Source organism: Lutjanus erythropterus, chromosome 6 (assembly GCF_056507025.1).
Source record: "Lutjanus erythropterus isolate fLutEry1 chromosome 6, fLutEry1.hap2, whole genome shotgun sequence".
Lineage (NCBI taxonomy): Eukaryota > Metazoa > Chordata > Actinopteri > Lutjaniformes > Lutjanidae > Lutjanus > Lutjanus erythropterus.
The window spans coordinates 34,729,064-34,755,177 of record NC_139322.1 but is presented as its reverse complement, the minus strand read 5'-3'; the positions used below and the strand labels follow the sequence as shown (position 1 = coordinate 34,755,177).

Genomic DNA, 26,114 nt, shown 5'->3' with positions numbered 1-26,114 from the left:
AGGGATTTCATCATCTACAATCCATAAAGACATAGGAGAAGGCCGCAAACTAACATTGAATGCCTGTGACCTTTGACCCCACAGGTGGCACTGCATTAAAACCACATATACATATTTGTACCATCCATTTGGCCCATACAGATTGTTACCAACACTGATGTCAAAAGCCAGCATCTCTGATGTTATAGGGGTGTGTTAGAGCCCATTGCATCATGGGTAACCATCACATCTGTGAAGGCCCATTAATACTGAAACACACGCAGCAAGACAATGCCAAGACACATTCTGCACATGTTAGAACAGCAACAACAAAAGAGTTCAGGTCCTACACTGACCTGCCTGCAGTCCAGACCTGTCTCTTACTCAAAACGTGTGGTGCATTATGAAGCACAAAATACGACAACAGAGACTCCGAACTGTTGAGCACCTGAAGTCCTATATGAAGCAAGAATGAGGAAGAATTAAATTTTCAAACCTTCAATAATTAGTTTCTTCAGTTCCCAAGTGCTTTACTGGGCGTTGTTAAAAGAAAAAGTGATGTATCACTGTGGTAAAAACGCTCCTGTCGCAACATTTTTGAAACGTGTCGCAGGCATCAGATGCGAAAAGAGTGTATATTTACAGGAAACCATAAAGTTTAAAAATATATTGTCTTTGTACCGTACTCAGCTAAGTACAAGTCGAAAAGGATTTGTAAATCACTGCCTTCTGGTTTTATTTAAATGTTTCACACAGCGTCCCGACTCTTTTGGAATTGTGGTTATTAATACTAAGATGTTATTAGAATAAAAAGCTGATTGGAACCAAAAAGCGATCATCACACAAGTCATCACATAACGCAAGAGAGAGCACACTACAGCTTAACATGGCACTGGAAACGACCTATTACTTCCTTGTGATAATGGGTTGATTATCACGTTATCTTGGGATTACAAAGCTCATTTTCTGGAGATAATGAGATAAATGAGTTTCCGTACTGGGCAGCTTAGGGACAGTGATGACTGAATATTGCATTATTTTACAATGACAGTTTTAGGAGCTGGAAAGCTTTAGTAAATCAAGTTTATTAAATACACTGACAACCCCTTAATCATTCATCACTTTATCATCTTTATTGTATTCATATTTTTTTTACCACATATACAATTGGACACAGTAAATTTAGTGACATCTTCAAACAATGATCCAGAATAACAAGGTATTTTTAATCATAGAAGCAAAATCGATTAAAAAAAGGATTCTTCTTCTATGTTTCCAATATTTGAAACACAACAGAGGGGAGATGGCATCATGTAAAAACGTTTCCAATGCTTTTGGAGTCAAAGTAATTGTACACCGCACTGCAAAAATCCTGAAACACACATTTGAGTGGGACCAGTGGATGGTGCTAGATCTAGTCAGGGGAGGGGGGGGGCAAAATGTGTGGATGAATGAGACAAGAGTTTCGATCGTGGCTCCAAAATGTAGCCGTTGCATTCACAGTTTAAACCAGAGAGAGTCACTGAATCCTCTCTGATGTGGGGGCCAGTTTTGGCTCTTGAGGCTAGGGCACAGATTCCAGTTGAAGAGTGAGTCAACCGAAGCCCTGAGTGAGAAACTCTTACTTATTCCTTCGATGCCAAACCTGAGTTAGCCCGTCTCTAACTCTGCAAAAGCCCTGAGTTTCGGCCTGTGTATCTGTGTCAGGCCGTTTATCACATATGAAGGGGAATGTGTTTTCCGTGTGTGTGTGTGTGTGTGTGATAACGCTGCATGCTGCTATAAAGTACTGACTTCGGCATTTACAGTTTTCCCCAACATCTGTGGAGCCCCAAAACGTTCAATATTAAATATATAATGATGATTGTCAAATAAATAACTGCATGAAAAAAATGTGTAAAACATAGAAATTCAACAATCATTTGTGAAATAATTTAAAAAATATATATCAAAACTTAATTATGAAATGTTTTCATCACTTATTTTTATAATAAAAGATGAAATAACATCAGAATAGCAGAGGTGTGTAGGACTGAATATTTATTTCATCGTAGAAATGCTTATTTCATAATGCCACTTTTCATGAGTGGTGTAGCATGGACTAGAGAAGACACCGCCAGTTTTTTCCTGTGGCCACTCACGTTTTTGAAGAGAAAAATTCTCCACTGGCCCAAAAAGTATTTTCTCCTATAAGCCACCGTTATAAAAGACACGTCTGTAAAACAGTATGTCAGGGGAAAAACATCCCTGTGCTTATTTAGAGGGCTGTATAACCAGGAAGTAAACACGGAAGCTAGAAAACTTTTTCAGCTTATGCACCAGGCAAGCAGGGCTCACTGGACTGAATGGGCACCATCTTTGCATGCACTAACTAGTTCATTATAATATCTATGTGGTGTAGTTAATGCACGCTTACCTTTCAAACAGGGTAGCAGGCTAGGTTAGCAAGCTTAACAACTGCGACCACATTTAGCTCCTGTTAGCTAAAGCAACGACAATGTCAAAGTAAATCTGTATTAATTATTGAGCTACTGATGTAAATAAATACAGCAGGCTACAAAGACACATAAAACAAACTATCCTGTTATTTACTTAAGCTTGGTTTACGACTCAGCGTCAAAATGAAGAGAAAATTTTAATGGCAGCAGCTACTGTTACGTTAGCTGGTTAATTCAGCGTTACTTATGCCATGTTTCTGTTTCTTAGAGAAAGACACGCAACTCTGTGATTAACAAAAAGATCCAGGCCGGACAGGAGCAAGCTAAGACTGCTAACACAGGCTTTTGAAGCCAGCCTAGCTAGCTGGCCATTTACAGAAGGTATGAGCAGCTAGCTAAGCTGAGACTTAAAAGCTAAAAAGTTTAGTTACTGTATGAGTTTATTTGAAGCAGATTCTGAATAAGTTTTACATTGTTGTTGCTCCAGCTAACAGGAGCTAATTGACTAATGTGGTAGAAGTTGTTGAGCTTGCTGCCTTAAGAAGAGGGTTCTAGCCTAGCATCACCAGACAAGGTCACAAATATGATATAGTCTGGAACCAGGTATCAGCACATCCTGTCAAAAGTGCAGCAAACACATCTTTCTTTTCAACAAAAGCTTTAAATGCAGCTGTTTGGTCTTTTACAGAACATAAACCATCCAGTAGCATGTTTACTGATGTGGTAACAAATTCAGTGGAAACAGTTCCATGTCAGCGGCAGCCATCTTGGTTGTTTACAAAAAGGCCTCAACTTGTTGTGCGGCCCTGTTACTGTATCAAACCCACCCCAGATTAGATAAGTGGTTGGTCTGACCAGATCCAGGAAAAGTGGAAATCTGTCGGGCTAATGGGCTTCATGTCTTGCAACGCCAGAGCAAATAAAACATGAGCTTGCAGATTTGTTTGGTTCTCATGCTAGGAGGGAGCATGTGATTGGCTGAAGTGGCACCACTGCCATGACAAGTGACATCATCAAATAACACTAAAAATAGCACCTTCTAAAAAAGAAAGTGCTATTATGAAAATTAATGAGGAAATAACATTTCTTAGTCATTATTATGATTTTTTAGTGATTATTTATATCATATATATAATTCAGTTATTTAATATTGAACACTTTGAGGTTCCACAAACCCTCCAACATCACATAATTTTTTAAACATAATATTATGCAGAGTTCAAACCTATCAGGTCTTTTTCAAGTGAAATAAATGTGAAGAGCAAAAGATGAGAAGGCACTCAGGCCCCAAATCAATTTTCTTTTTTTAAAATAAACATTACAAGGGTGAGCCACTAGAGGGCAGCTTAAGTCTTTTGTTGTTGTATCATGGCAACCACTTTAAAAAGTCAGTCTGGTGAGATCACTGGCGATGTCACATCCCTGATTCTCCAAAAAATTGCAAAAGCCTGGAGAACAAAAAGAGACCAGAACATAAAGAGACCAAAAACCAGCTGGAAAACAGACACACTGGACGTACAGTAACACGGCACCGAGACTAGTGGCACTATGAGATGGCAGAGACGCAAATATTATACACGTGTCAAAAAAATAATTCAAGATCTTCACCAAATGTATCATCAGCATAATAATCATCATCCTCAAATAATAAATCAATATTTCCAGACATCCTCTCCTAGCTCTCTCAGTCCACCGGTCTGAAAAGGGCCCGTCCTCTGAGGCCGAATCCTGCTTTTTTGGCAGCGGGGGCAGCTTGAGGAAGAGAGGAAGAGGTGGAGGAAGAAGAGGAGGAGGAGGGAGCAGGAGCGGCAGGGGCGCCGAGGGTGGACTGCTGCACGGGGGGCTGGCGAGACAGGAGTTCCTTGAACACCGAGTTCATCTGGCGGCTGATCATCTCCTGAGAGGCAGAGGGAAGAGGAGGAGAAGCAAAACAGCAGAGAGACAGAGAGGAGGAGACATGAAATAATTAACAGCCATGAAAATGTGGTCTCAGGGACGCATGAGGACGCACAAAAGAGACGTAGTCAAATGTGTCCCAGACAAACTCGACAAATGATTTGAATGATCAGGTCACAATGCGCTGCCCACTTCAGAGCCAATTGTCCAGGACGCATTTTAAAATCAAGTGTAAACAGCATCAAAGTGTGAAGCGCTGTGTGTTTGGGAATGAGTTCTTGTGTCCCACTATTATAAAGTGTGATAAACAAAGTGGTTTTATGAAACGATCTACATGCAGTGATGGAAAGAGCACTGAAGATCTGTACTCAAGTACATTACCAAAATATTAGAGGTGAAAGGATGACGTACTCAGCTCAAAAACTACTCAGAGTATTAGTTACTTTGTAACTGTAACTAGCAGCCTTCATTCAAAGGTGTTTCTGTTTCTCTAAATCTTCAGTCTGAATTATTCCAACTCATTTTCTGTTCTGCTCAGTGCTCACAGTCACCTCTCCAAACTACAGTAGCAAATTTTGTGCATTTTCCTAAGCTGGTAGTTGAAAATACTAACAAGCAATTAATTATTAATAATTTATAAGGCACAAAAAAAACTGTCCTGTTATTTTTTTTCTCATTTTCATTTTTTTTTTGTTTTGTTTTGTCATTTTTGTCAGTTTCTTTAACAAATGGCTCTGCCAGACAAAACAGTCACTGCCATTTCTAGACTACTGATTAAATATCCATGAATATATTTTTTAGTTGCTTAAATTCTTAATGGTGATCAATCGATTAATGATTAATCATTAACATCCTTACTCCAAGCCTGGGCGATATACATTTGTTTTTATTGGCTTGTTTGTGAGCAGATCACCATATTGGCTACAAAAATGCACATAGTTTGGATATTAATTACAATTGTACTTAGTACTCAATTATGATTTTAAAAGTAACTAAGTTGATTACATAGCATAATGCATACTTAAGTATATCTATGCTATGACTAGGTTGATTTACCCCCATGTATCTACCACATATCAGACGTTTTCTTGAGATGCGCTGGTTCTTTTATTGTGAACATTTAAAATCGCTGCACTTGAAAAGCCCAGCAACTCTACAGTCTTGCCAATACTTAAACCTTCCCTCCTGGCACCATGAAGCATTTTCCAAAGTCTAGACTTTGGCAAATTGGGTTTAAAAGTACCAAGAGGCTCTGAGAGGCAAGTAAGAAAAAAGTTCTGCTGATCCATTTTCTCAGTCTGATCTATATTGTTTGTCAAAGTCTAGACTCTGGAAAATAACTTGGGAGAAAAACAATATATCAGACTGAGAAAATGCATCACCAGAAGTTTTCTCTCACTCGCCTCTCGGGGCTTCTGTACATTTTAAACCCAGTCTTACACACGTATTCGTGTGTCTGTTGATGTAGCAACACAAATGAAAATGAGAGAGAAGGGAGATTCTTGCAGAGGCAACGTATATGTTTTCAGCTACACTACTGTCAGTTTTCTACTGCAGAGATCATTGATAGAAAAGAAAGAGAATTTCAAAAAAGCCCGATGAGATTGATTTCTTTTCAAACTAAGATTACTGTAACATTGGTGTCTTATCTTTAGACACCAAAACACCGCAGGATGCAGCTCTGACAGTGTCAGCACATTTAACATGAGCTGCTGTTACAACAGGGCTTCAGTGTTGGCTAATAATCACGTACGACAGTTCCTGTACAAGCTGCTATTATCTGAACACCAAATCTGAAGTCGTCGCAAGAAGCAGGTAGTGGTTTTGAGATGAGTCAACAGTCTGTAACAGTTGTGTAGGAAACTGATTCAGCCTAAAATGTGTCTGAGTGTTTTACTAGTATCATCTGCCATTAAAAACTTAACAGAATTTGATTTTGATTTTGATTTAATTTAGGTAAATAGGCAGAATTAACAGTCTCTCAAGAGCCGAGGGCCTCACAGGTGTGACGTTTCAGTCTGGGTGCTTTTAATCTTGTGACAATACAATGATCTATAGTACTAACCTTATCCACTGCAGTTCTATCTGGCTGACCAAACGGAGGTCTGTCTGGGGGTCTGAAGCCGCCCTGTCTCACAGTGTCCAAAGTGTGTCTTCGTTCCTGAGACCTAAAAGTCAAAAGGTAACAGAAGAAAGACAAAAGCATGTAGTAACTGTGACACGGACAACTGAAAGATACAGACAGACGCCAATCTGACCTGAAATCTGAAGCTTCTCTCTTTTTCTGGACAATTCATATCATACCACATCATGGAATCTGTGCAAATTTCAGTCAAAAATTAAATGCAGACTAACAATAACTGTAATTATTCCTCTTTCACAGCTAAATTGGCACTTGTCACGACCACCACAACCATCCTCCTGATGTTTGATGCTGAATGCAGAACTGTTTGTAATGGTGCTTCTCAGCAGCTGGTATGTATGGGATTATGATTATGAGATATTACCATTAACTTTCATTTCAAATCTGCAATAACTGATGGCAGCAGAAACAAGTAGTGAGCACAACACTAACATATCAACAACTTACAGCTGATTAAGTTGATACGGTGAACTTGCAAGCAAATTGTTGCCTATTTACACATCCAGCAGACAAGCTATGGTTATCGCTGTGATCCAGAGGGAGAACACTGTAACTCTAACTAATTAGTATGCAAAAGAAATGTGATTGGTTCTCCACAAAGTAGATTTGCATTTCTGTTTAAATAACTTTTCACTCGGCAAACAAACCCTGTGTGAATGTCCGGTGTTTGACCCATCCATCCAACGTCCTGTGTGGACTTTGTACCTCTTTATACTACGTTAGACCTTTGCTTGCTGTTAATTACGTCACTAACATACTTATTTTGACACTAACCAAGTAGTTTTGCTGCCTAAAACTACCCAAACTCTGACCACTTTGCAATGTCAGCTACGTAATGTATGTAGAAGAAACACTGCCAGGCGCAAATGGTGTACGGGTGAACAAGCTTCATTCTCAACATGTTCTTGTTGACAGACATACCTCCTGCAGAGTGTCATTAGCATCATCTTGTGTCTCTGTCTGTTGTGTCTCTGTCCATTCAACTTAACTTTGTTTGTCTGCCGTTTGCTGCTGGACATGTAGTTTATAGTGGGTTTTTATTGCTTTTCCACCCAAAACGATGCTGATGAGAGTGGTGAGAGTGAACCAAATCAAATAATAATCGTCTGTGGGTTTGTCATTATGAACTCCTTCAATAAACATGCAGTCATATGATCCATTGTGCAACAGCCTTAAAGTGTCTTAATGGTAATGTTGTGCATTTCCCTCCATGCTGACTGTTTCTACATGAATAATATTTATTTTTTATCTCCCAGCGTAGGAGGGGATGTTCTGGGGGGACCTTGCAAAACGTTCCCTAAAATTTCTCTAAAGGTGATGAATGTCCTGAACCTTTACTGAACAAATCTGTTGGTTATAAAAGTTTTGCAGTTTGAAGTTCCCTTCATGACTTTAGGAGGATGTTCTGTTTTGGTTACTTTATGGTCACACTGCAACATTACAAAGAGGACATTTGGGATATGAAGGCAGCATTCCTACATGGTTCCCTTTTAGTCACATTGGAACGTTTTATTTGGGACTGCATCTAAGTTGGTATACAGTACGTTCCATACATCACTTTAGATGTATGGTCAGTTTTGGTTCTTTTATGGTAACATGACATCATACAGAGACTTCTGGGGTGTAAAGAAAATATGGTTTTCTGTAGGTCATATGAGAGTGTTCCCTTTAGAACTTTTTGTCTCCCTTGACAAGAATTGTACGTTTCCTGAAAGTTCTAAGCTGCTGTAAAGAATGTTGCCTTTGAACATTCCCAAAACATTCCTAGAAGATCATCATGTGGGATTCTTTAGGGGGAAGGGGGACGTTATTTGGTGGACTTTCAGGGAACATTCAAAACATATAGGGGACCATTACTATAGGATGTTCCCTCTAGGTCTCTACTCTATATTCTCGAATGTTTGCAAAACCTCAAGTGACATTACAGGAAAGTTTATGGTAGCTGAACACTGGAGTCTTGAAATATGCAAACTCCACACAAAAAAGCACACTAAGCAGTAGGGATGTTCTGACAAGGTTCCAGGAATGTTTCTAGCTCAGTCAAAAGGTGATAAACCTCTTTGTGTCTGGGTGATGAGTCAAACACAGAGTGTTTGTATTGTATTTGTGTTATGCTGCACATGCATGCAGGATGTAGTGTGTCCGAATGAGTGTGTGAGTCTTACACTGGCAGGTGTCTTGTGGCGGGAGAGGTTGGCGGCTTTCGATTGGGGCTCCCCTCACTTCCTCTCTGTCTCCCTGGCAACGAAGCGCTGTCGCTGTTCACCCGCATCCTGTCGAGACGTGCACAGAAACTTTGTAACTTTTGTGTCGTGTGCATTCGTGTGCGACAATACGAAAACGAGCGTGTATTTTGCCGTCTGCATCTATAGCTACGTGTTTGTCGGTGTGAATACATTCATATACTGCAGTGTGTGCATGCCTGTGTGTGTGTGTGTGCGTGCGCGTTCGTGTGTGTACCGGGTTGTGTTCTCCGTCTGTGGATCCTCGGCTGTCAGGTTTCCAGTGCTGCCTCCTCCTCCTCCTCCTCCTTCCTCTCTTTTCCCTCGCTCTGACCTGAGGGAGGAGAAGAAGGGAGAGATATATTAAGCATAGATTTCACGACAGAAAGTACAACCAGTACGAGTTTAAATATGAGATAGTGACAAAATAATTGTAGGAGGGAGCAGAAACAGGAATAAGTGTCACCATAATTCAAACTCCTTAAAATATAATACAATGCAATAGCTCTGCAAGAATAATGCCTTTGTGAAGACTGTAATGTTCAAGTTTTGTTTAGCCTGTGTTTATGTTATATTGTAAAATATTAGACAGTACAGTCCACCCCCTGTTTATACAACCTGTATTTTATCCACACAGCTACAGTAATGACTATGACCAGAGATAACTGTGGAATGTTATGAGGAAATATGAATTAGATATGTGCTTTAAACTCCCACACACACAAGTAAGGAATATAAATTTGATGCTCGAATACTTTCGGAGTGTCTAAACCAGTGGTTCCAAGTCTTTTTTAAACTATGTCTTGTGTTTAATGTGATTTTTCTTTTTCATGGCGCCCAACCGCCACATACACATTTGGGGGTGCTGGCTCTGGGTCTGTCCCAGAGTGTGTGAAGGGCTGAGATGTAGCAGTTCTTTTAAATCTATTTCTCCTCGCTAGCTTTGCTTAGCATACAGACTTGAAACAGGGAGAAACAGATAGGCTGGCTCTGTCTGAAGAGAACAAAATCCACTGACAAACACAGCTAAAGCTCAGCTAATTAACACATTATCTCCAGGCTGTTAAATCCATACAAAAACTGACAAGTTCTTTTTTTTTTTTTTTATAGAAATGTTCCTTACCAATACCAGTGGTTCATATCAGACTTGAAATGCAACTCAGTACTGGTTATGTGTGCAGCCTTTCCAATCAAAATCTCAACAAAAGACACTAGTGTCTAAAAACTGTATTGATCGGAAAGAGGCAGAAGAGAAAATGGCAAAATCATTTGGGGCAGCGCGGGTGGGCCATCCAGGCCACTGTGGCTACAGGGCAAATCATTTTACGTGCAAAAGGCCAAACTGAGTGGGTTAAGAGCCATGACTGTCTTCACAACCATGAAATTCCTGCCTTCCTGAGAACTCTTCTGATACCATGTACACATTTCTTTTTACCTATTTAAATTTAAAGTATGAATGTGATATGATTGTTCTCACTGTTGGCAGCTGGATTTGCAAGATCACACTAGAATCCATCTTGCCAGCCTTCAAGTTATCCGTTTGTGTGCGGCCAATCAGCGCCCTAGGAGGGACTACTGGCAGATACAGGCGTGGAGCGAAAAACAGCACTGAAGGCTTCTCTCCATAGAAAAGATGTTTTCACTCTGTTCTCGACCGGCTTCGGCAAGAGCTTGATGTGATGGATAGATGGTTCCCAGATCATTCTGTGTAACAAACTATCTGGCGTGTCAGCCAGGTATGGCCTGACTTGGGTTAAACAAGTTTTACATAATGATATGCTGCTGGGAAGTAGCAGGGTCCCGTTTCTGGTCTTATAAATTACGTGATACTGGGTCGGTGCACAGACATGTGAACTCGCCAGTGCTTTCCGATACTGGGATTGGTATTGGAGCGACCCTAGTCTTTTAAGGGGGTTAAAAAGTCTCTGTTAGGATGTCCCTGCTCCTGGCAAAAAAATATTCTGACACATAAAACCACATTTGCTCGCTTGACAGAGCCGGGCTAGCTGTGTTGCCCTTCTCTCAGTTGTTATGCTAAGCAGAGACAACCTAAACATCTCCTGGTTTTAGTTTCATAGACCATACTGTGCAAAAAAAATCTTGTATATGTGATAAAAATGTTGTTAAATAGGCGTATCAAAAATGGATATGAGTAATTCTTGCCGTGGTCCTTGGTTCTTGCAAACCTTACAGCACCCCAGGGTGCCATGGAGAAACTGATTCAATTTCAATTGTCCTGCATTGTATTCAAAAATTCTGGCACTCTAGAAACAGTGTTTGACTCGGGTGGGAGGCAAATACACCAAATTATAGGAGCCAAGACTCAACTGACATTTACCGTCTCAAACTGGGAGAGAAGCCCAAGATCCATTTCAAGATCCATTTCTGTCATCGAGGAGGATCATCCTGACAAGTTGTTCCCAAACTTTTTCTGGCACGCCCCCCTTCCGAAGCCAAAATAAGGATCAGGCCGCTCCCACCCCACAATTATTATCAATCATTAACAACAATTGGGGAAGAAACTGATAATTAAGGATTCAAGTTGAATTTGAGTGAAACAAAGGTTACCATGATAACATCAGCAAACTTTTATTTGTCTTTTTTCCTACATAAATCATATTCATACAACTTTATTTCTCTCTATATTTCTCCCCTGGTCATCCACACCCCCTCCACGCTGCAGTGGCTCTACGCCCCCCTAAGAGAGCCTGCCCCCCAGTTTTGGGGACAGTGGTTCTGAATATGGCAGCAATGGTTGCCTGAATGATCTGGAAGTCAAAAAAGTCACTCACGCGTCCAGAACACTGATGTACTTGTGAGGGATGAGACCCTTAACCCCTCCCACTTCTCCTCTCCACCAATCACAGGAGGCCTTGCTGTGAAGGATGAGAAGGTCTCCCAGCTTGAAGGACAGCTCTGCTGGAGATCTCGCCACGTAGTCGAACATAGCCACTGCCTCCCACTCTGTATACATGCAGCAAACGCACAGCACGGTTACAATAAAGTCACACACTTTTTTAAATGAATCTTATCCAAAATCCATATGAATCATGCTTCTGATGAATCAGAATTTAAAATGGTTATTCAAAATGTAAACATGTTCTGGTTTGTAGTGCATTTATGTGAAGCATAACACGTCATGCACAGCCTCTGTTTTATGGAAGCCTGTCTCTGGTTTGTGTGTGTGTGTGTGTGTGTGTGTGTGTGTGTGTGTGTGTGTGTGTGTGTGTGTGTGTGTGTGTGTGCACTCACCGTCCTCACTGGGCAGAGGCTCAGTCTCTCCATCTCCCTCCTCTGTGATTGGTTCACTGCAGACGAACATAAAAATGAAAGTCTGTGGTCATGCACAGTTCCTCCTTTGTTTAGCCAACTGTCATACCCCTGGCATTCTTTGTACAGTTCCTCACTTCACTTATGAAATTTTGGATTCATACTGCTGTTAGATTTCTCTGTGCTCCACAGAAAACAAGGGACCAAATCGCTGATAATTCTCTGTCAAATGTCAAAAAGTATTTCACATAAATGCTCATGAAGAAAACAGTTTTAGTGAATTCCCCACGAGCGGGTGTTAGAGGTTTCCATGGACACTGTCGATAGGCTGGAGGCTTGTGTTCAATTTTAGTGAGCAATCAGCTTAATAGTATTAAGCAGTTTTTACACAAAGCATAGCGAGCTGCACAGAAATGCCTTTGGCGTGGCATGAAATTCTGTTTCAAGAGGATGAGCCATGAAAAGGGGGCTGAGGGGGAAGCTGCTCTGTGTACTTGGAACCATCTCAGACTGAGTCTTAAACTCTGACATGGCCAACAAATCTATGGGGCAATATGAGGATGCTGCCCAGTCAGTCATTTACTATAAGCCATCCAAGGACAGAAACTAATGGTGCAAAGATCTTTAAACATAAATAATACAAGCCAGTTGAGCACATATTCAAATTAGATTAATTCAACTATATAGAAAGACTTGTTCAAGTATGTTTCCTTCAAGCCTTTCCTCTAAACCAAAAAGCTTTTTTCCCCTCTTGCCTCTATTCATATGTTGAAAATAGCATTGGCTAGCTAAAGGTTTTAGTCTTAGATTTTTTAAAATTCATTAATAGGAAGGAAAACTACATTTTTTTCATTGATCCTATCAGCTGATGAAATGAATTTAAACGTTAGCTAGCTAGCTTGTCAACAAAAAGGCTTAATATCTAATATTTAGGAAAATATTTAGGAAAAATAAAATGTTTTTTTTTTGCCTTGGTGCTAACAGTTAATAAAATAAATTCAAATGTTAATAATAACATTAGGTAGCTAACATTTTTAGAATTAGCTTGTCAACAAAAAGGCTTTGTATCTTATTGTGTAATTTATTAATTTCAATAATTTATGTTTTTCATTTTATTTTTGTGTGTAGGAAGGAAAAGTCAAAAGATTTTTTTCCTTGCCCCTAACAGTTGATAAAATGAATTCAAATGTTAGAAATAGCATTAGCTAACTAACATTTTTAGTGTTAGCTTGTCAGCAAAGATGCATTGTAACTATTGGTGTAAATTATTTTATTTAAATTATTAGTTTAACTGATTATTTAACAATGACTATTAATTAATGAGGTATTGGGTTATATTTTTGACTTGCTGCATAATTTTACTATATGTTGTCTGTTCCACAGCTCCACAGTTTCAAACTTATGGTGCATTCCATTTATCTTGGATGTCAGAAGATGGAGCTTGGAGTGACTTCACAATTTAGTTGACCGCGTTCCAGTACAAGTCGGAAAAGCAATGCAATATGAGGTATAATGCGCACAAAAACACCATTGTAACATGTCCACTGATAAAAACTTGGACAGGACTGTGCGCATGACTGTGGTGGGGGCGGGGCAAGAGAGAAACACTACTGCACATATTCAGTGGGCCATATAACCAGGAAGTAAACCCCGAAGCTAGAAAACTTTTTCAGCTCATACACCAGGCGAGCAATTCTCATTACACTGAACGGGTGCTATCTTTGCATGCTGTATCTAGTTCATTATAATACATCTACTGTATATATATATTGTTGTTAAAATCACTTTATCATATCTTATAGCACATTTATGTCAATGACTACCCATTACTCACCAGTACTCCTGCTCCAGAGTCATGTGCTTCTCATAGACAGGGCCCGGCAGTTCTGATTGGCTGGGGAAGATGATGTCATGCTGGAGGATCATGGTTTTGACAAGATCGTTGACCTGCGGCTGCCTAGCAACAGCATCATCAGAGTCCAACCCCCTCAGCAGGCTCGGCCCAAAGCAAACGGCCAAGTTGTAGGGCTGCATCATGTTCTCATCGCTGTACTGAGACACACTGGGAAAACACACACACACAATGTATTGTTATTTTTTGGCATGGGTGTTGAGTTTTATGACCATAGCAGACATTACAAGTGATGGAATATCCCCCAATGGGTTATGCTGTAGCTTACTGATTGAGGAAAGCGAAAAGGTAACGCATCACGATGAGGAGCGGCCGCGGGAAGGTGGAGACAATCGCTTTAATCTGGGCCGCTTTCTCCGTCACCGCCTCGATTTCTGATCATGACACAGAAAAGGAGCGAGATGAGCTAAAGCAAGGATTTAAGAAGTTTTATTAGCTGCAGTTACAGTTTCTCCATGCCTGCTGCAGCAAATAGAAACGGTGTCAGATGCACACGTCACCCAAAATTCTGACTTAAATAAATGTTGTGACAAGTGCTTAAACTGCTGAGGAGAGGTGGCCGCGAAGATTTGTTGGGCCACTGAGGGGAAAATCTAAGTATTTATGGGGAGTAAACAACCTACAGGCAGGTTCACAACCTTGATTAGCTGTGCAAATTGTGACTCAGACTAGTTTCTGTTTTGGAAAACAGAATACGCCTGGGGGAATAACATGGAGACAGTGAGAGAGATAACAACAGAGAACAAACAAGACAGTGTGATGCTCCAGTACAGAGAGGAAAGGTTGCAGCGCCTTGCATCAACACTACATCTATTTGTTATAAGTTACTTTGTGTGTGGAGCATCAGTGAAGTGGCAACCGCTGTGCAAGGCTGCAAAAATTGACATCAGAATTAGCAGGTTTATTCATATGCAAATAGGATTACCCACGTTCTACTGTACAGCACATGAGGGCGTGAATCCGCTAAACCGAGGTAGAACAAGCATCTAGAAACTATATGATACATAAATAACTATGTAACTGAAAGCAGACGTGAAAACCTGCATGATCCGAGAACAGAAACACGCACAGGTATACAGTAGAGATTACATAAAGGGGGGGATCTTACGGACACACTCCAGCAGCTGAGAGTAGCTGTCGTAAGGGAAGAGAGGAGGCTCAAGGCCCCTGAAGTAGAGCTTCAACACGCCGGCCACAGAGTCCAGGTCACACTCACTGTCTGACAGAGGATCGTCCCCTACAGGGAGGACAACAGATTTGTGAGACGATGTGTCCAAACAAGACACAAAGTTAAGTGCAGTAGGGTTAGAGGAAAAGGACAGGACGTTTCTGTCAGGTGGTGAAATTGTGTTCTTCACAATGTCTAATTATTGTGAGTGATATATTAGTTGATTACAGGAATTAGATCATTGCGATTTGCATTTTAGACGTAGACATTATGGCCATAATCATCATTAGTGGAAGAAGAGGTAATTAAATCTACTAATTATACCTTCATTTTCTTGAAAGCTGCTATAATCAGTATTTCTATATTAACAATGGATTAAATGACTGAAGTGTCACTCACAGTGATGAATGTACAGGTCAGGCCTGTAGCACAGCAGCTTGTGAAATTGTCACAAATCTCAATTTATGGATTTGTATACATGGACATGAAATGTAATTTTTTTTTTGTGACACTCAGGACATCTTTCACAGTGATACGAATGAACAAACGTAGTGTCAGTATAAGTTTAAGTAGTAATCAGAAGTAAAGTAGGGATGAGGTCGGTGTAGATGGGTTTTTTCCCCTGTGAAATCCATAGTCAGTGTTGATTATTTTTAAATCTATGTAAAGGAAAAAGGGAGTTTTTCTTCTAAACACACTTTATCTCACTTCATTTCCAACAACCCAACACAGAAGAAAAAAAAGCCATCTTGTCACCGTCCTCTTGCTCTGGTGGCTTGACACTGAGACAGTGGAGTGGACACACCCCCAAGGTTTCAGAATTTAATTTTATATACTTAGCATTTTTTAAGCATTCAAATTTGGCTGGGTGGTTAATAACACATTTCTGTGGTGTGACAGTGTGAGTTATTTTAACCCAAACCAGAATGTTTTCCTAAACCTAACCAAGTAGTTTTGATGCCTAAAACTAACCAAACTGCAACCGGCAACTGAAATGCTTCTCATCAAGCATGGATGTCTAACAGTGTGTTGCATATATTTTATTGATAACTTGATCGTGAAATGAGAATAATGGTGGATAATACATTAGTTTGAAAGTTGTGTGAGTGTCACAGAAAAATTGGAAAGGTTGTGGCCACGTACACAAATCTATACATTAAATTTGTGATTATCTCACAAACTGCTGTGAGACTCTGTGGTAAAGATAACTTTCACCAGCTCAGTTCATGTCAGCTCCACAGAGCTTGTTAGCATCTTTCAGCTCATTGTTTTAGCTCCCACTCTCACCACTGTCATAGCATTGTTTTTGGCTATTTCGGGTTCTAAAAACTCACTGCATGTACTTGTCCTGCACCAAATGGCAGGCAGACAATGAAATCAGCTGGTTGGTGAGCACAGTGGAACATTTAGCAGCACAAGAGCTAGATAGAGCCACAAAATCACTTGTTACAGGTTTCAAGTTATGAATAAAAGTAATTAGTCATACAGTTTGTTACATGACTTTGGTAACGTAACTTTAAATTTGCTTTTAATAAGGTCTTCATCACTGCTGGGAGAAACATTCCCAACCATACGGCAGAGGTCAGTAGTGCAGCAATAAGGACATGATCCCTCACTGGCTTCCCATTATATTCATTGGCGCATACAACCAAACTATGGGTGGTACAACTGAGAGGTGGGACCAAGTAATTGGTTTGCAAGTCACGAGTCTCAGGTCTTTGCAATCAAGTCCAAAGCCAAGACAGATAAGTCTAGTGTAATGAATAGTGCTAACATTAGGTGATTTGGGAAATTAAATGATTTGTGGCACAACATACTTTTTTATAAATTTCATATTTAGCCTTTATGGAATGTATCAAGTATTTCCAAGTCAAGGCTCAAGTCTTTTTTGATTTTGTTGAGTCCAAAGTCTTTAATTTATGTGACTCGATTCTAACTCGAGACCAAGTCATGTCACTCAAGTGTTTGCCTCTATTACTGCTACAACAGCAGGCCGAAGTTTTGCACAATCACCTTTATGCTCAATACGTTTTGAGGATTGAGGACACTTATAGAGCCAAGCTATTAGAATTATGAGTGTGTGAGCGTTCACTGGTTTGTTCAGCTGAGCTTTCTCTTACATTTCAGAAATTTGGAGTGTAATCTTTCCATAGACATTAATCCAGAAAGGAGGTTAGAGAGGCTAAAAATGTAATATGTGTAAAGCCTTTAGTGTTAGATCTAAAAGCGAATCATAGTTATTAAAATAATAATGACTTTACTTTTCTCCATCAGAGGAAGATGTGATGCAATATCAGACGCTCATTTACCTCTCTCGAATGCATCTCTGATGAGGTTCACCTCCCTTTGTGACCCAGGAACTCTAAATATTCCTTCATGGTGGAGGCCTGAGAGACACACGCATTCACATTACATTATGCTCACAGATGCCTGATATTCCATATGCAGGATGGCGCGCACACACACAAACAAGCACTTCCACCTCCTCACTCTCGCTGCCCAAAGCTCTCCCAGCATGGCTCATTTGCTATATCATAAAAACTGACTCACCGTGAAGGTTTATGAAACGGATGCAGCTTTCAACCACCACAGGAATCTGCTGCCCAGAGCTCTGGAGGAGACAGATGAGTAGAGGAGGAGAGTTGAGAGGAGAAAGGAGTGTTCGAGTCAAAAGGAGAGAGAAGACAGAGATGCAAAGAAAGAGGTCGGCAAAGAACATAACAGCCATAACAGGAAGGAAAAACGTGTAAAGGAAGATAAAATACCATGAAAACAGTGATTAAACAGAGAAGAAGAGGGGTACAGGAGCTAAGGAATAACACTGAGCCAGTAATAAAATGACTATTTGCTTTTTTTTAATGTGTTTTGTTTAATCTAAGGTGCAAGTGCAATGTTTAGTATCACTGCCAGGGTTGTAACTAGCATTTCTGAAATACTAAGGCCATGAGTCAAAGCAAAACAGCAAAACAAAACTGACACAAGCCCCATCCCTTTTCGCTCTGTGTTCAGTTGAGCAAATTTGGTACCTTGGTCGGCTTTCTGCTTTTCCTGCAAAAGCATCATATAAAATTTAAGTTAGCTTATGTTAGCAAAATGGCAGCCCGAGGTTGACTAAAATAAGCTAACTTAAGGCGGTAATATATACTGCTTTCACAGGTCCTGCAGCAACATCTTGCTCAACTGTCACTGGGGTACAGAGTGAAAAGGGGCGGGGCTTAGGAAAGGCCCATTCTGGTGCAGATATGTGATGTTCTTTTTTTCCCTTTATTGATTTTTTTTTTCTGTGCAAATATTTATCTTATTTAAATGTACCGTCTCTAAAAATACATACATGAGAAGATCAATACCAGTCCTCGTTATTTACATTAAGCTAGAGCTAGCTTTCTCATTAGCTTTTACAGCTAGCTTGGTTCTGTCCTCTTGTTTAAGTCATACAAAACTGGAAAAATTAAAATGCGATAGCCTTATGTGATTTAACAGGCAATTACATGCTGGGAATTTTTTTTTTGTCACCTTTGGATTGAGCCATGCTAGCTGTTTCCAGCTGCTGCTTCCAGTCTTTGTGCTAAGCTAAGCTAACTGGCTGCTGGCAGTTGCTTCATGTTTATTGTACAGTCAAAAGAGTGGTATCAATCTTATCATCTAACTTTCAGCAAGAATGTCAAGGGGCATTAACGCAAAGTAAAGGCTGCTAAATAATAATGCTTAATAGCCGACTGCCAACAGTCAACAATATTTCTTTAACTGTCCAAGGCTAAGGAGCTAGCACTAGCCCAAAAAAACAGGCCAATTGGGGCTATCATTGCAGGCTATCCATGACATTTTCTTGACAAAATTAAAAGTTTGAGCATTTAAAATTACACAAGTTAAAAAGCTAATTAAGCCCGATTATTAATTAACTATCATGCTAGCAGCTGGTAAGTTGCTGGATAAAGGCAGGATATAGTGCCAGCATTGGATGCTTACACTGGTCATGTCCAGAAGGGAACCCCTGACCTGAGGAAGATCTTGCAAGAGTGATTATTTTGACCCAAACCATGATCTTTCCCTAACTGGATATTTTCTGTCCCTAAACTTACCCAGATTTTAACCAGTTTAGTCCAGTTTATATAAAATATAATTAGTCTGAACAAGATGCACCATCAAGAAACAGTGCGAGTTTTCACAAATGAAGGGTTTCCTTCTTGAGAGAACCACTTAAACCCAGAAAAAAATCCGGGGACATGACCTCAGTGTCCTCAGTGGTAGCTACGGCCCTGGTGAATGTGGGGAATATGTTTTAGAAGCAGTCACAGATGGGGTTTAATACCTGTGTCCGAGACATTCTCCTTCTCCTCCTGCACCAAGCAAAGCACAGCAGAGAAGAGACAGAAAAAAAGCACAGATTAGAAAAGAGGGCAGCGTAAGAAATAAGGGGAATAAAGATTTAGAAGCAGTAGGAAGAGGCGCACATAAGCACACATACACTCAAGAGAGGAGTCGAGAGAGGAGGCAGCAAAGAGGCCAGTGCATTTTAATCCCTTTCACAAGAGAGGAAGAGATAAAAGGAGGGGGGTGGGGGGGTGGATTGAAAGGAGAGAAAGCCAGCAATAAGCTATAAGCATGACCATACACATGAAGGCAGCAGTAAATACACAGGAGGGGGGAAGGACTGTCAGTGTGTGTGCATGTGCTGCAAGAATCCCCCACCACTTCTTCTGCTTCAGTGTGACAAGGCTTTTCTAAATAATTTCCTTTGGAGGGTTGAACAGCAGTGCAGCGCAGTGCAGCAGGCAAATAAAAACGAGGTAAAAACAAGGGTGGATTTTCAAAGGGACGTTTTATTATTTGCATGTGTGTGTGTGAGTGTGTTTGAGTGTTACCTGTATGTAGGAGATTATGTCTGTGGTGAAGAGTGTGTGGCAGAATTGGGAAACAGGTCTGGACTTCCGAACTCGCACTGACCGAGCACATTGCATTCTGGGAAATATAATAAATAAAATGCTTAATGCCATTTTACATGTGGGTATTAATACTCAAGATTTTGGTTCAAATTTGGTTCATCTCCTTCCTCTTCTCCTTGTCCTCTCTGCTCTCTCCATGTCTCTATGCCTCTCTCAGACATACTCTCTTTATTGTTGTTTGTGTAAATACACTGTTTACCTGGAAGGGTCACTGTCAACAGCCTCGGCTGGAAGAAAGAGACAGAAAACAAGTGGATGAGTAAGGTTTGTTTTAGGGTTCTGGTGCAAACAACGTGCAGCATTATTAAAGGAGAACTCCTCCGACTTTACACTTTAAAGTTTGTTTACAGATGTTGGGGAATACTACTCCTTTAAAGTCTCCAGACACAGCTGTGTGAAGTCTGTTAAAGTGAGTGATGTTACTTGAGTCAGAGTTTGGTGAGGCTGAAAATTTATTATTACATTACTTTTTAAAAAATGTGTGTTATTTCTGTGTTGCAGACTGCCACTACAGACGCAGTTCTGACCACTGATTCTGAAGGAGCAATAAGAGCTTTTTTAAACCCATAAAATCAAATTATTGGTTTTTCTGTTAAGTAACCATGTAATAAGTTGGATAATGTACAATAAGCAGGTCATTATTGTGAAATAAACCCCTTCAGGACCCATTTGCTTTGTGACGGGCTCCTGCATTGTGGTTTATTTAGCAATAATGACCTGCTTATTGTACATTATCCCTTACATAACTAGACTGGATAGGTATTGCAGATAAATGTTAGAACAGCTTGGAAAGCATGGCTACATTAGTTGCTACTAGAATAACAAACTTTAATCTCAGATTAAACTGTTGGTGGTTGAGCTGACCTGTGGTTACTGTAGGCACCAGGTTTTGACAAAGAATAAGAATTTGTGGAATAAAAAGAATATTTCTGGTTCTGCCGCATCGAATTGGATAATTTTTTTTAAAAAAGAAATTGAGTCTGACAGTGTCATGGCAGTGCACTGTTAAATCAGTGCAGTTTAAAAAGAAATTTACCAATGGCATAATTTGTACTGATCCTTCACAGACTCGCACATTTGAAGCCTATTATCTATCATTGTAGTATGAGTACCTTTCTGTATGGCATCTTGTAGAAGGTCATGTTTGGCTTGAAGTTTGGAGGTCAGAGAGCTGCTGGTGAGGAACTCCTTCACTTTCTAAGACAAACAATAAAACAAAATGATTAAGTATTACAGTATTTTCCTCAAGTGCTTAAGCGTAGCATCTGAAACTGTTTCAATTCTCAACACATGCGATCATCAGTCTATACCAGGGGTGGGCAATTATTTTTCACGGGAGCCTCATGGTAAATTGATCAGGCTGTCACAGGCCAAACACAGCTGTGTTATAAGTTCCTAATAATGGTTGACTCTAATAGTGGTATGTTGTATTAATAGTCAGAAGTGTTCTGTATTGTGCACACAGGCACGTAGATGTCTATGATCTAATAGTTGGCTAACACAGTTATGCACTTCTACAGTTGGTAACCCTTTCTGAATTACCACGTGGCAATTATTTTTTGTTAGCAGGGTCTGTAACTTGTATTTTTACAGTCTGCCATAGATGTTGGATACAGGTTGTAGCAGTAACAGTATGAACAACATGGATTCACAGCACTGAGTGAAAAACACAGGGTTACTAGGTGTGGCTGACAAAACCAGGCCAACAGCAGATCAAAACCAGTCCAAAACCAGCCCAACAGCCAATACATCTGGCGCTGGCAGGCGTGTGTATACATGCTTATGTGGAATCAGTTTGGTAGGATTTAGCTATAATTAATATATTTCATTTAAAATATGGATGTGTTTTTATTGATATTATTAATGTAATTTGCATGAAAAATAGATTCACCAAAGAAGCGGAAAAAAAAAAAAATCACCCTGTGGCAACACTTCAAAATTAGTCCTATTCTGCAGGACCTGGCAATCCTGGAGTAAAGTTACAGTTTAAAAGATACAGCAGGTTATCATTAACATCGCACTGACCCCTTTCAGAATAAAGGTCCAACAGTTTAATGGTAGGCAAAATAATACTGACTGTCTTTGTTAGATTTTAATTACAATATTTTTTGAAGTGCTCATGATGGCCGCGGGGACCTTTTCAGTGGACTGGATCCGGCCTCTGGGCAAGATTTTGCCCGGGTCTGATTTGTAAAGTGCTGCACACCATTTCATCTGCCCTTCAAAAGGCCATTACTAATGCCTGTAAAAAAAAAAAAAAGGAAAGGGAATGTGGCTCTTTTTATGTGGTTGTCCTATCAGTGCTGATGGTAAATGGTCAACAGAAGCAATAAATTCCTCAGCGTGTGCTATATTGACTGAAAAAGCTGAGCTGTCCTGTTCACAAAGCCATTTTGGCAGTGCCTCGGTGTACCAGGATGCATTGCCTGTAAGCATCTGACATCCTTTTGGCGTGTATCAAAATTCTAGCCTATAGCTATTACTTTGTCGGCCAAAACCTAGTGTTACTTGAGAAAAATAGCACACCCCCTGGCTATCAAGAGGCAGAGATTAGAAATCAAAGTTGAAATATCCTTTAGTTCTTCCTCAGCACCTACGAGATCACTGTGATGTCACTGGAAGCAGGAAGTACGACAGACTCTGCAGCAGGAGAACTTGGTTTTCTTGGTCAAAATAGAAGCAGTGAGGAATTTATTGCTTTAATTGACTACATTTACCATCAACACCGACTAGACATCCACATGAAAAGTGCTAAAATTTCCCTTAAAGTACAATTTTAACACACTTGCACTTAAATATTTCAATTTCTTGCAGCTTTCTACTTTTACTCCACTACATTTCAGAGCGAAATATTGTGCTTTAAACTGAAATTTAAGTGACCATTTTTGCTGTCTGATTAATGATACAGTATAGAATCAACAAATAAATGATGTGGTAGAGTTATTGTATTAGCATCAAAGTAAATATATTTGATGCTAATACTTTTGTGCTTTTGAATACACAACTTTTACTTGTACTTGGATTATTCATATCCTGCAGTGCTGCAAGATACAATAATACAACAGCATGTACTCACTGTGAAATAGTAGGTCTCTGTCTCCTGCTGATTGGCTCGACGCTTGGCAAGGGTGAGTTTTGGGGCGGTGCCTCCTCCAGGGGGCTCGTGTGATAGGCTGCTGGGCACGTCGGGGGAGGGGTTACAGTCACTTTCACACATAGTGTCCAGCAGGGCTGTGAGGGTGGCTTTCAGCGTTTTACTGACCTGATGAAGGAAAAGAAATGTGGATTACTAAATTCATCTCATTCATTTTTTTTAGATATTTTGTCAAAGCTATTTTAATGTGCAAGGTTCATATTATTATCATCGTTGTCACTCATTTGCTCAATGTCTGACAGACAAACTGATCATTATGGAAACAGTCGATGAGAATAATTATCTGACCTCTTCTGTTTCCAAGGTAACGGCAGCGAGTCGAGACTGAAGCTGCTGGAACCTGGTCTCCAGCTCGTACCTCACCTGGCTCTCTGCGCTCACCTCACACACCTGTAACATACAAACAAAATATATGCATCACAGTGAATGGATTTTTTTCTTCATTCTTCGTTTCACGTCTGCTTAAAAAACACGGATGAGTGAGGGAGCAAGTTGTGAGAGCTGTAAAATAAAGGTAAAAGAAGCAACCGGGTGTCAGAGGAGCCTGTCATAATGTCAAAAACAAGTTAACAGTTACATCATGATACTGTAGTTCAACAGAAACTAGAGGTACACTTCCTCCGATGTTTTCCCTCTGATCTTGAATAAAGCTGTAGTCTGTAATTGCTGCACAGTTACTCTGTAAGTCAGCAGTCACCACCCTGCTTACATACTGCTGCGGTGCCTGTCAAACTCTCAGAACTAACTTGGCACAAATGCACTATTCAATAGTCATGCTCCTATCAGCACATTTTTCATGCACATTTTCAAGTATCACATTAGTAAAGGTCAAAGGAAAAGTTTTATTTGCCTGTTGTGGGTTTTGGCCTTTCTGAGAAAGAGTTAATGCACTTAACGGGAGATGGAATAGTTTTTCTGAATAAGTTCTGACGTAGCGAACACTTAACTCACACTTAACTGATCAGACAAAGCCAACTTCTGACAAAACTACACTTTGGACAGCCTGGTTTGCTCCCTCCAGACCTGTTCTTCTTTCTTTTATTTGTGCCATTTCAAAAGTTTGGCTCAAATTTGCTAAACTGCTACTTGGAAATACGGCCAATGACACAACTATCAGATTTACCATGCAAAATTTGTAGTAATTTTTTTGTTAACTTTTGGGTGTTTCATACAGATTCATGTTAAACCAAGTCATCTTCAGCAACTGTTGATTTTGTTGGCTGTAGCTAATGACAACGGTTGCCAGCAGATTTTAGTAACACTAGCTAGCTAGCAAATACAGATAACTTTTTGTGAATTTGTCATAACCACAGCATGACAACTCAACAGGAGGGGGTCTTTATGAATGTTTATGACTATTGCCATTAAGTGTCATTTGGTCAAATATTTCATTTTTAATGCAAATTTGATCGTTTAAGATGTATTTGACAACTTGACAACTTGACATTAACCAAGACAAAAATGCATTTGTTATGATAACTTAACATTATCAAACTTAATGAAACGATTTAGTTTTATGTTTTGACATTATACTGTCATATCCAAGACCAATTATGGCCAGTTTGACGACAGGGAATACAATACGAATATTTCTTGCTAAGTTTAGCTTCTGGCACTCTGGGGCTGAGTCAGCTTGAGGCAGCTAGCTCCAAAGCTAACTGAGCAAACTAGATAATGTTAGATACAGTTCAGCAGACAGTGGTTAACCTACTTTATCAACAAATAAACTGGCTAACCACAATCTGTCCTTCAGGTAACTCTGTGAGCTAAATCACCTTGGTACTGTACTCTGCCATCAAACATTTAAAGACATCTTTATGACAAGTCTAAATGGTACCACTTTAGCTCAAGTCCAAGAAATTATTAATGAAACCGTTATGAAAACATATGACAGTATTGTAAAACTTAATGTCATCTGTATGACAAGCTCTGAGCGTACCACTTTTCTTGACATCCAGAAAAATATTAATGACACATTTATAATGCTCTCATTATGGCCAGCATCAAAGCCAACCGCACACCACAGTGTAATGTCATATTAAAACACAAAGTTAAACTGTTCTTTTAGCTTGATAATGTCAAGTTGTTATGACAAAGACATTTTAACTTGGTTAATGTCAAGTTGCTATAAAAAAGACATCTCAAACAATGTCAACTTTGCATTAAAATGACAATAATTGACCAAATGACAGTTAATGACAACAGTCCTGAACATTCATGTACATGACAGGTGTCAGGTCATGTTTATGACAGTGTAATGACAGTCTTATTCACACCCCTTCAAATAAAGTATTACCGAATTATGCATCTATTTGGAAACATTGTTCAGTCACCACTGCATTATAATAATCTAAGCAAATGACGTAATATAACAAAAGTAACAAAAAGTAACATTTCATCTTATTTCAAAGCAAATCATACACCTGTACCAGAGGCACAGTGATTTCACCTGGTCTCCCTCATGTGGATGGTAGTTGAATCTGAATGGAAGGCAGAAGGCAGCATCATGTTGCTGTAGCAGCGCATCTCTGTCGCCACCTTGGTCCAGAGACGTCACGGCAGCCTCCAGCTGCTTGAGACCCGTCTCCTCCGTCTTCTGAATGCGCCACCTGCTGGCCAGGTAGCACCTCATCACCCTCTCCACGGACAGATGGAAACCAAGGTCACAGCACTGGCGGGAGGGAGGAAAGAGAGAGAAAAGATGGACGGGAGGAGGGAGTGAGTGAGTAAAAAGTGAGATGGGGATGGAGGGGAAGACAGAAAGAAGAGGGTAGAAAGAATAAAACATGGTGATTGTGGTATAAGAGGAAGAAAGTGTGTGAAAGAGGCTGTTTATTTTTTGACAGGTAGTTCCTAGGAAATCCAAACTGTTCTATTCTTTCTCCCCATAATATCTTCTGTTATTTTCTGAGAAAATACCAGGGAAAAGTGGCACAAAAATGTAACCAAAAACCACTTAAAGTCTCAATCTCAAACATGCAGTCACACA

General features: G+C 40.0%; 1 protein-coding gene across 2 annotated transcripts in view; it reads right to left on the bottom strand.

The window, feature by feature from the left end:
• Positions 1 to 1,727: 1,727 nt before the first annotated feature.
• Positions 1,728 to 26,114, bottom strand: part of arhgap4b (Rho GTPase activating protein 4b) — a 47,892-nt gene continuing 23,505 nt past the window's right edge. The window contains exons 8-24 of one of the 2 annotated variants that reach the window (XM_084721766.1): positions 25,575 to 25,796; positions 23,414 to 23,515; positions 23,048 to 23,233; positions 21,084 to 21,168; positions 20,171 to 20,198; positions 19,891 to 19,987; positions 17,579 to 17,639; positions 17,338 to 17,415; positions 14,969 to 15,097; positions 14,129 to 14,234; positions 13,783 to 14,010; positions 11,931 to 11,986; positions 11,471 to 11,642; positions 8,917 to 9,012; positions 8,622 to 8,729; positions 6,379 to 6,481; positions 1,728 to 4,314 (exon numbers count right to left, since the gene is read on the bottom strand). In XM_084721766.1, coding sequence (XP_084577892.1) covers positions 4,102 to 4,314; positions 6,379 to 6,481; positions 8,622 to 8,729; positions 8,917 to 9,012; positions 11,471 to 11,642; positions 11,931 to 11,986; positions 13,783 to 14,010; positions 14,129 to 14,234; positions 14,969 to 15,097; positions 17,338 to 17,415; positions 17,579 to 17,639; positions 19,891 to 19,987; positions 20,171 to 20,198; positions 21,084 to 21,168; positions 23,048 to 23,233; positions 23,414 to 23,515; positions 25,575 to 25,796 — 2,070 coding nt within the window. In that variant the 3' untranslated portion in view covers positions 1,728 to 4,101. Of the gene's footprint in view, positions 4,315 to 6,378; positions 6,482 to 8,621; positions 8,730 to 8,916; positions 9,013 to 11,470; positions 11,643 to 11,930; positions 11,987 to 13,782; positions 14,011 to 14,128; positions 14,235 to 14,968; positions 15,098 to 17,337; positions 17,416 to 17,578; positions 17,640 to 19,337; positions 19,366 to 19,890; positions 19,988 to 20,170; positions 20,199 to 21,083; positions 21,169 to 23,047; positions 23,234 to 23,413; positions 23,516 to 25,574; positions 25,797 to 26,114 lie in introns of both variants that reach the window. The other variant, XM_084721767.1, reaches the window with a different exon arrangement.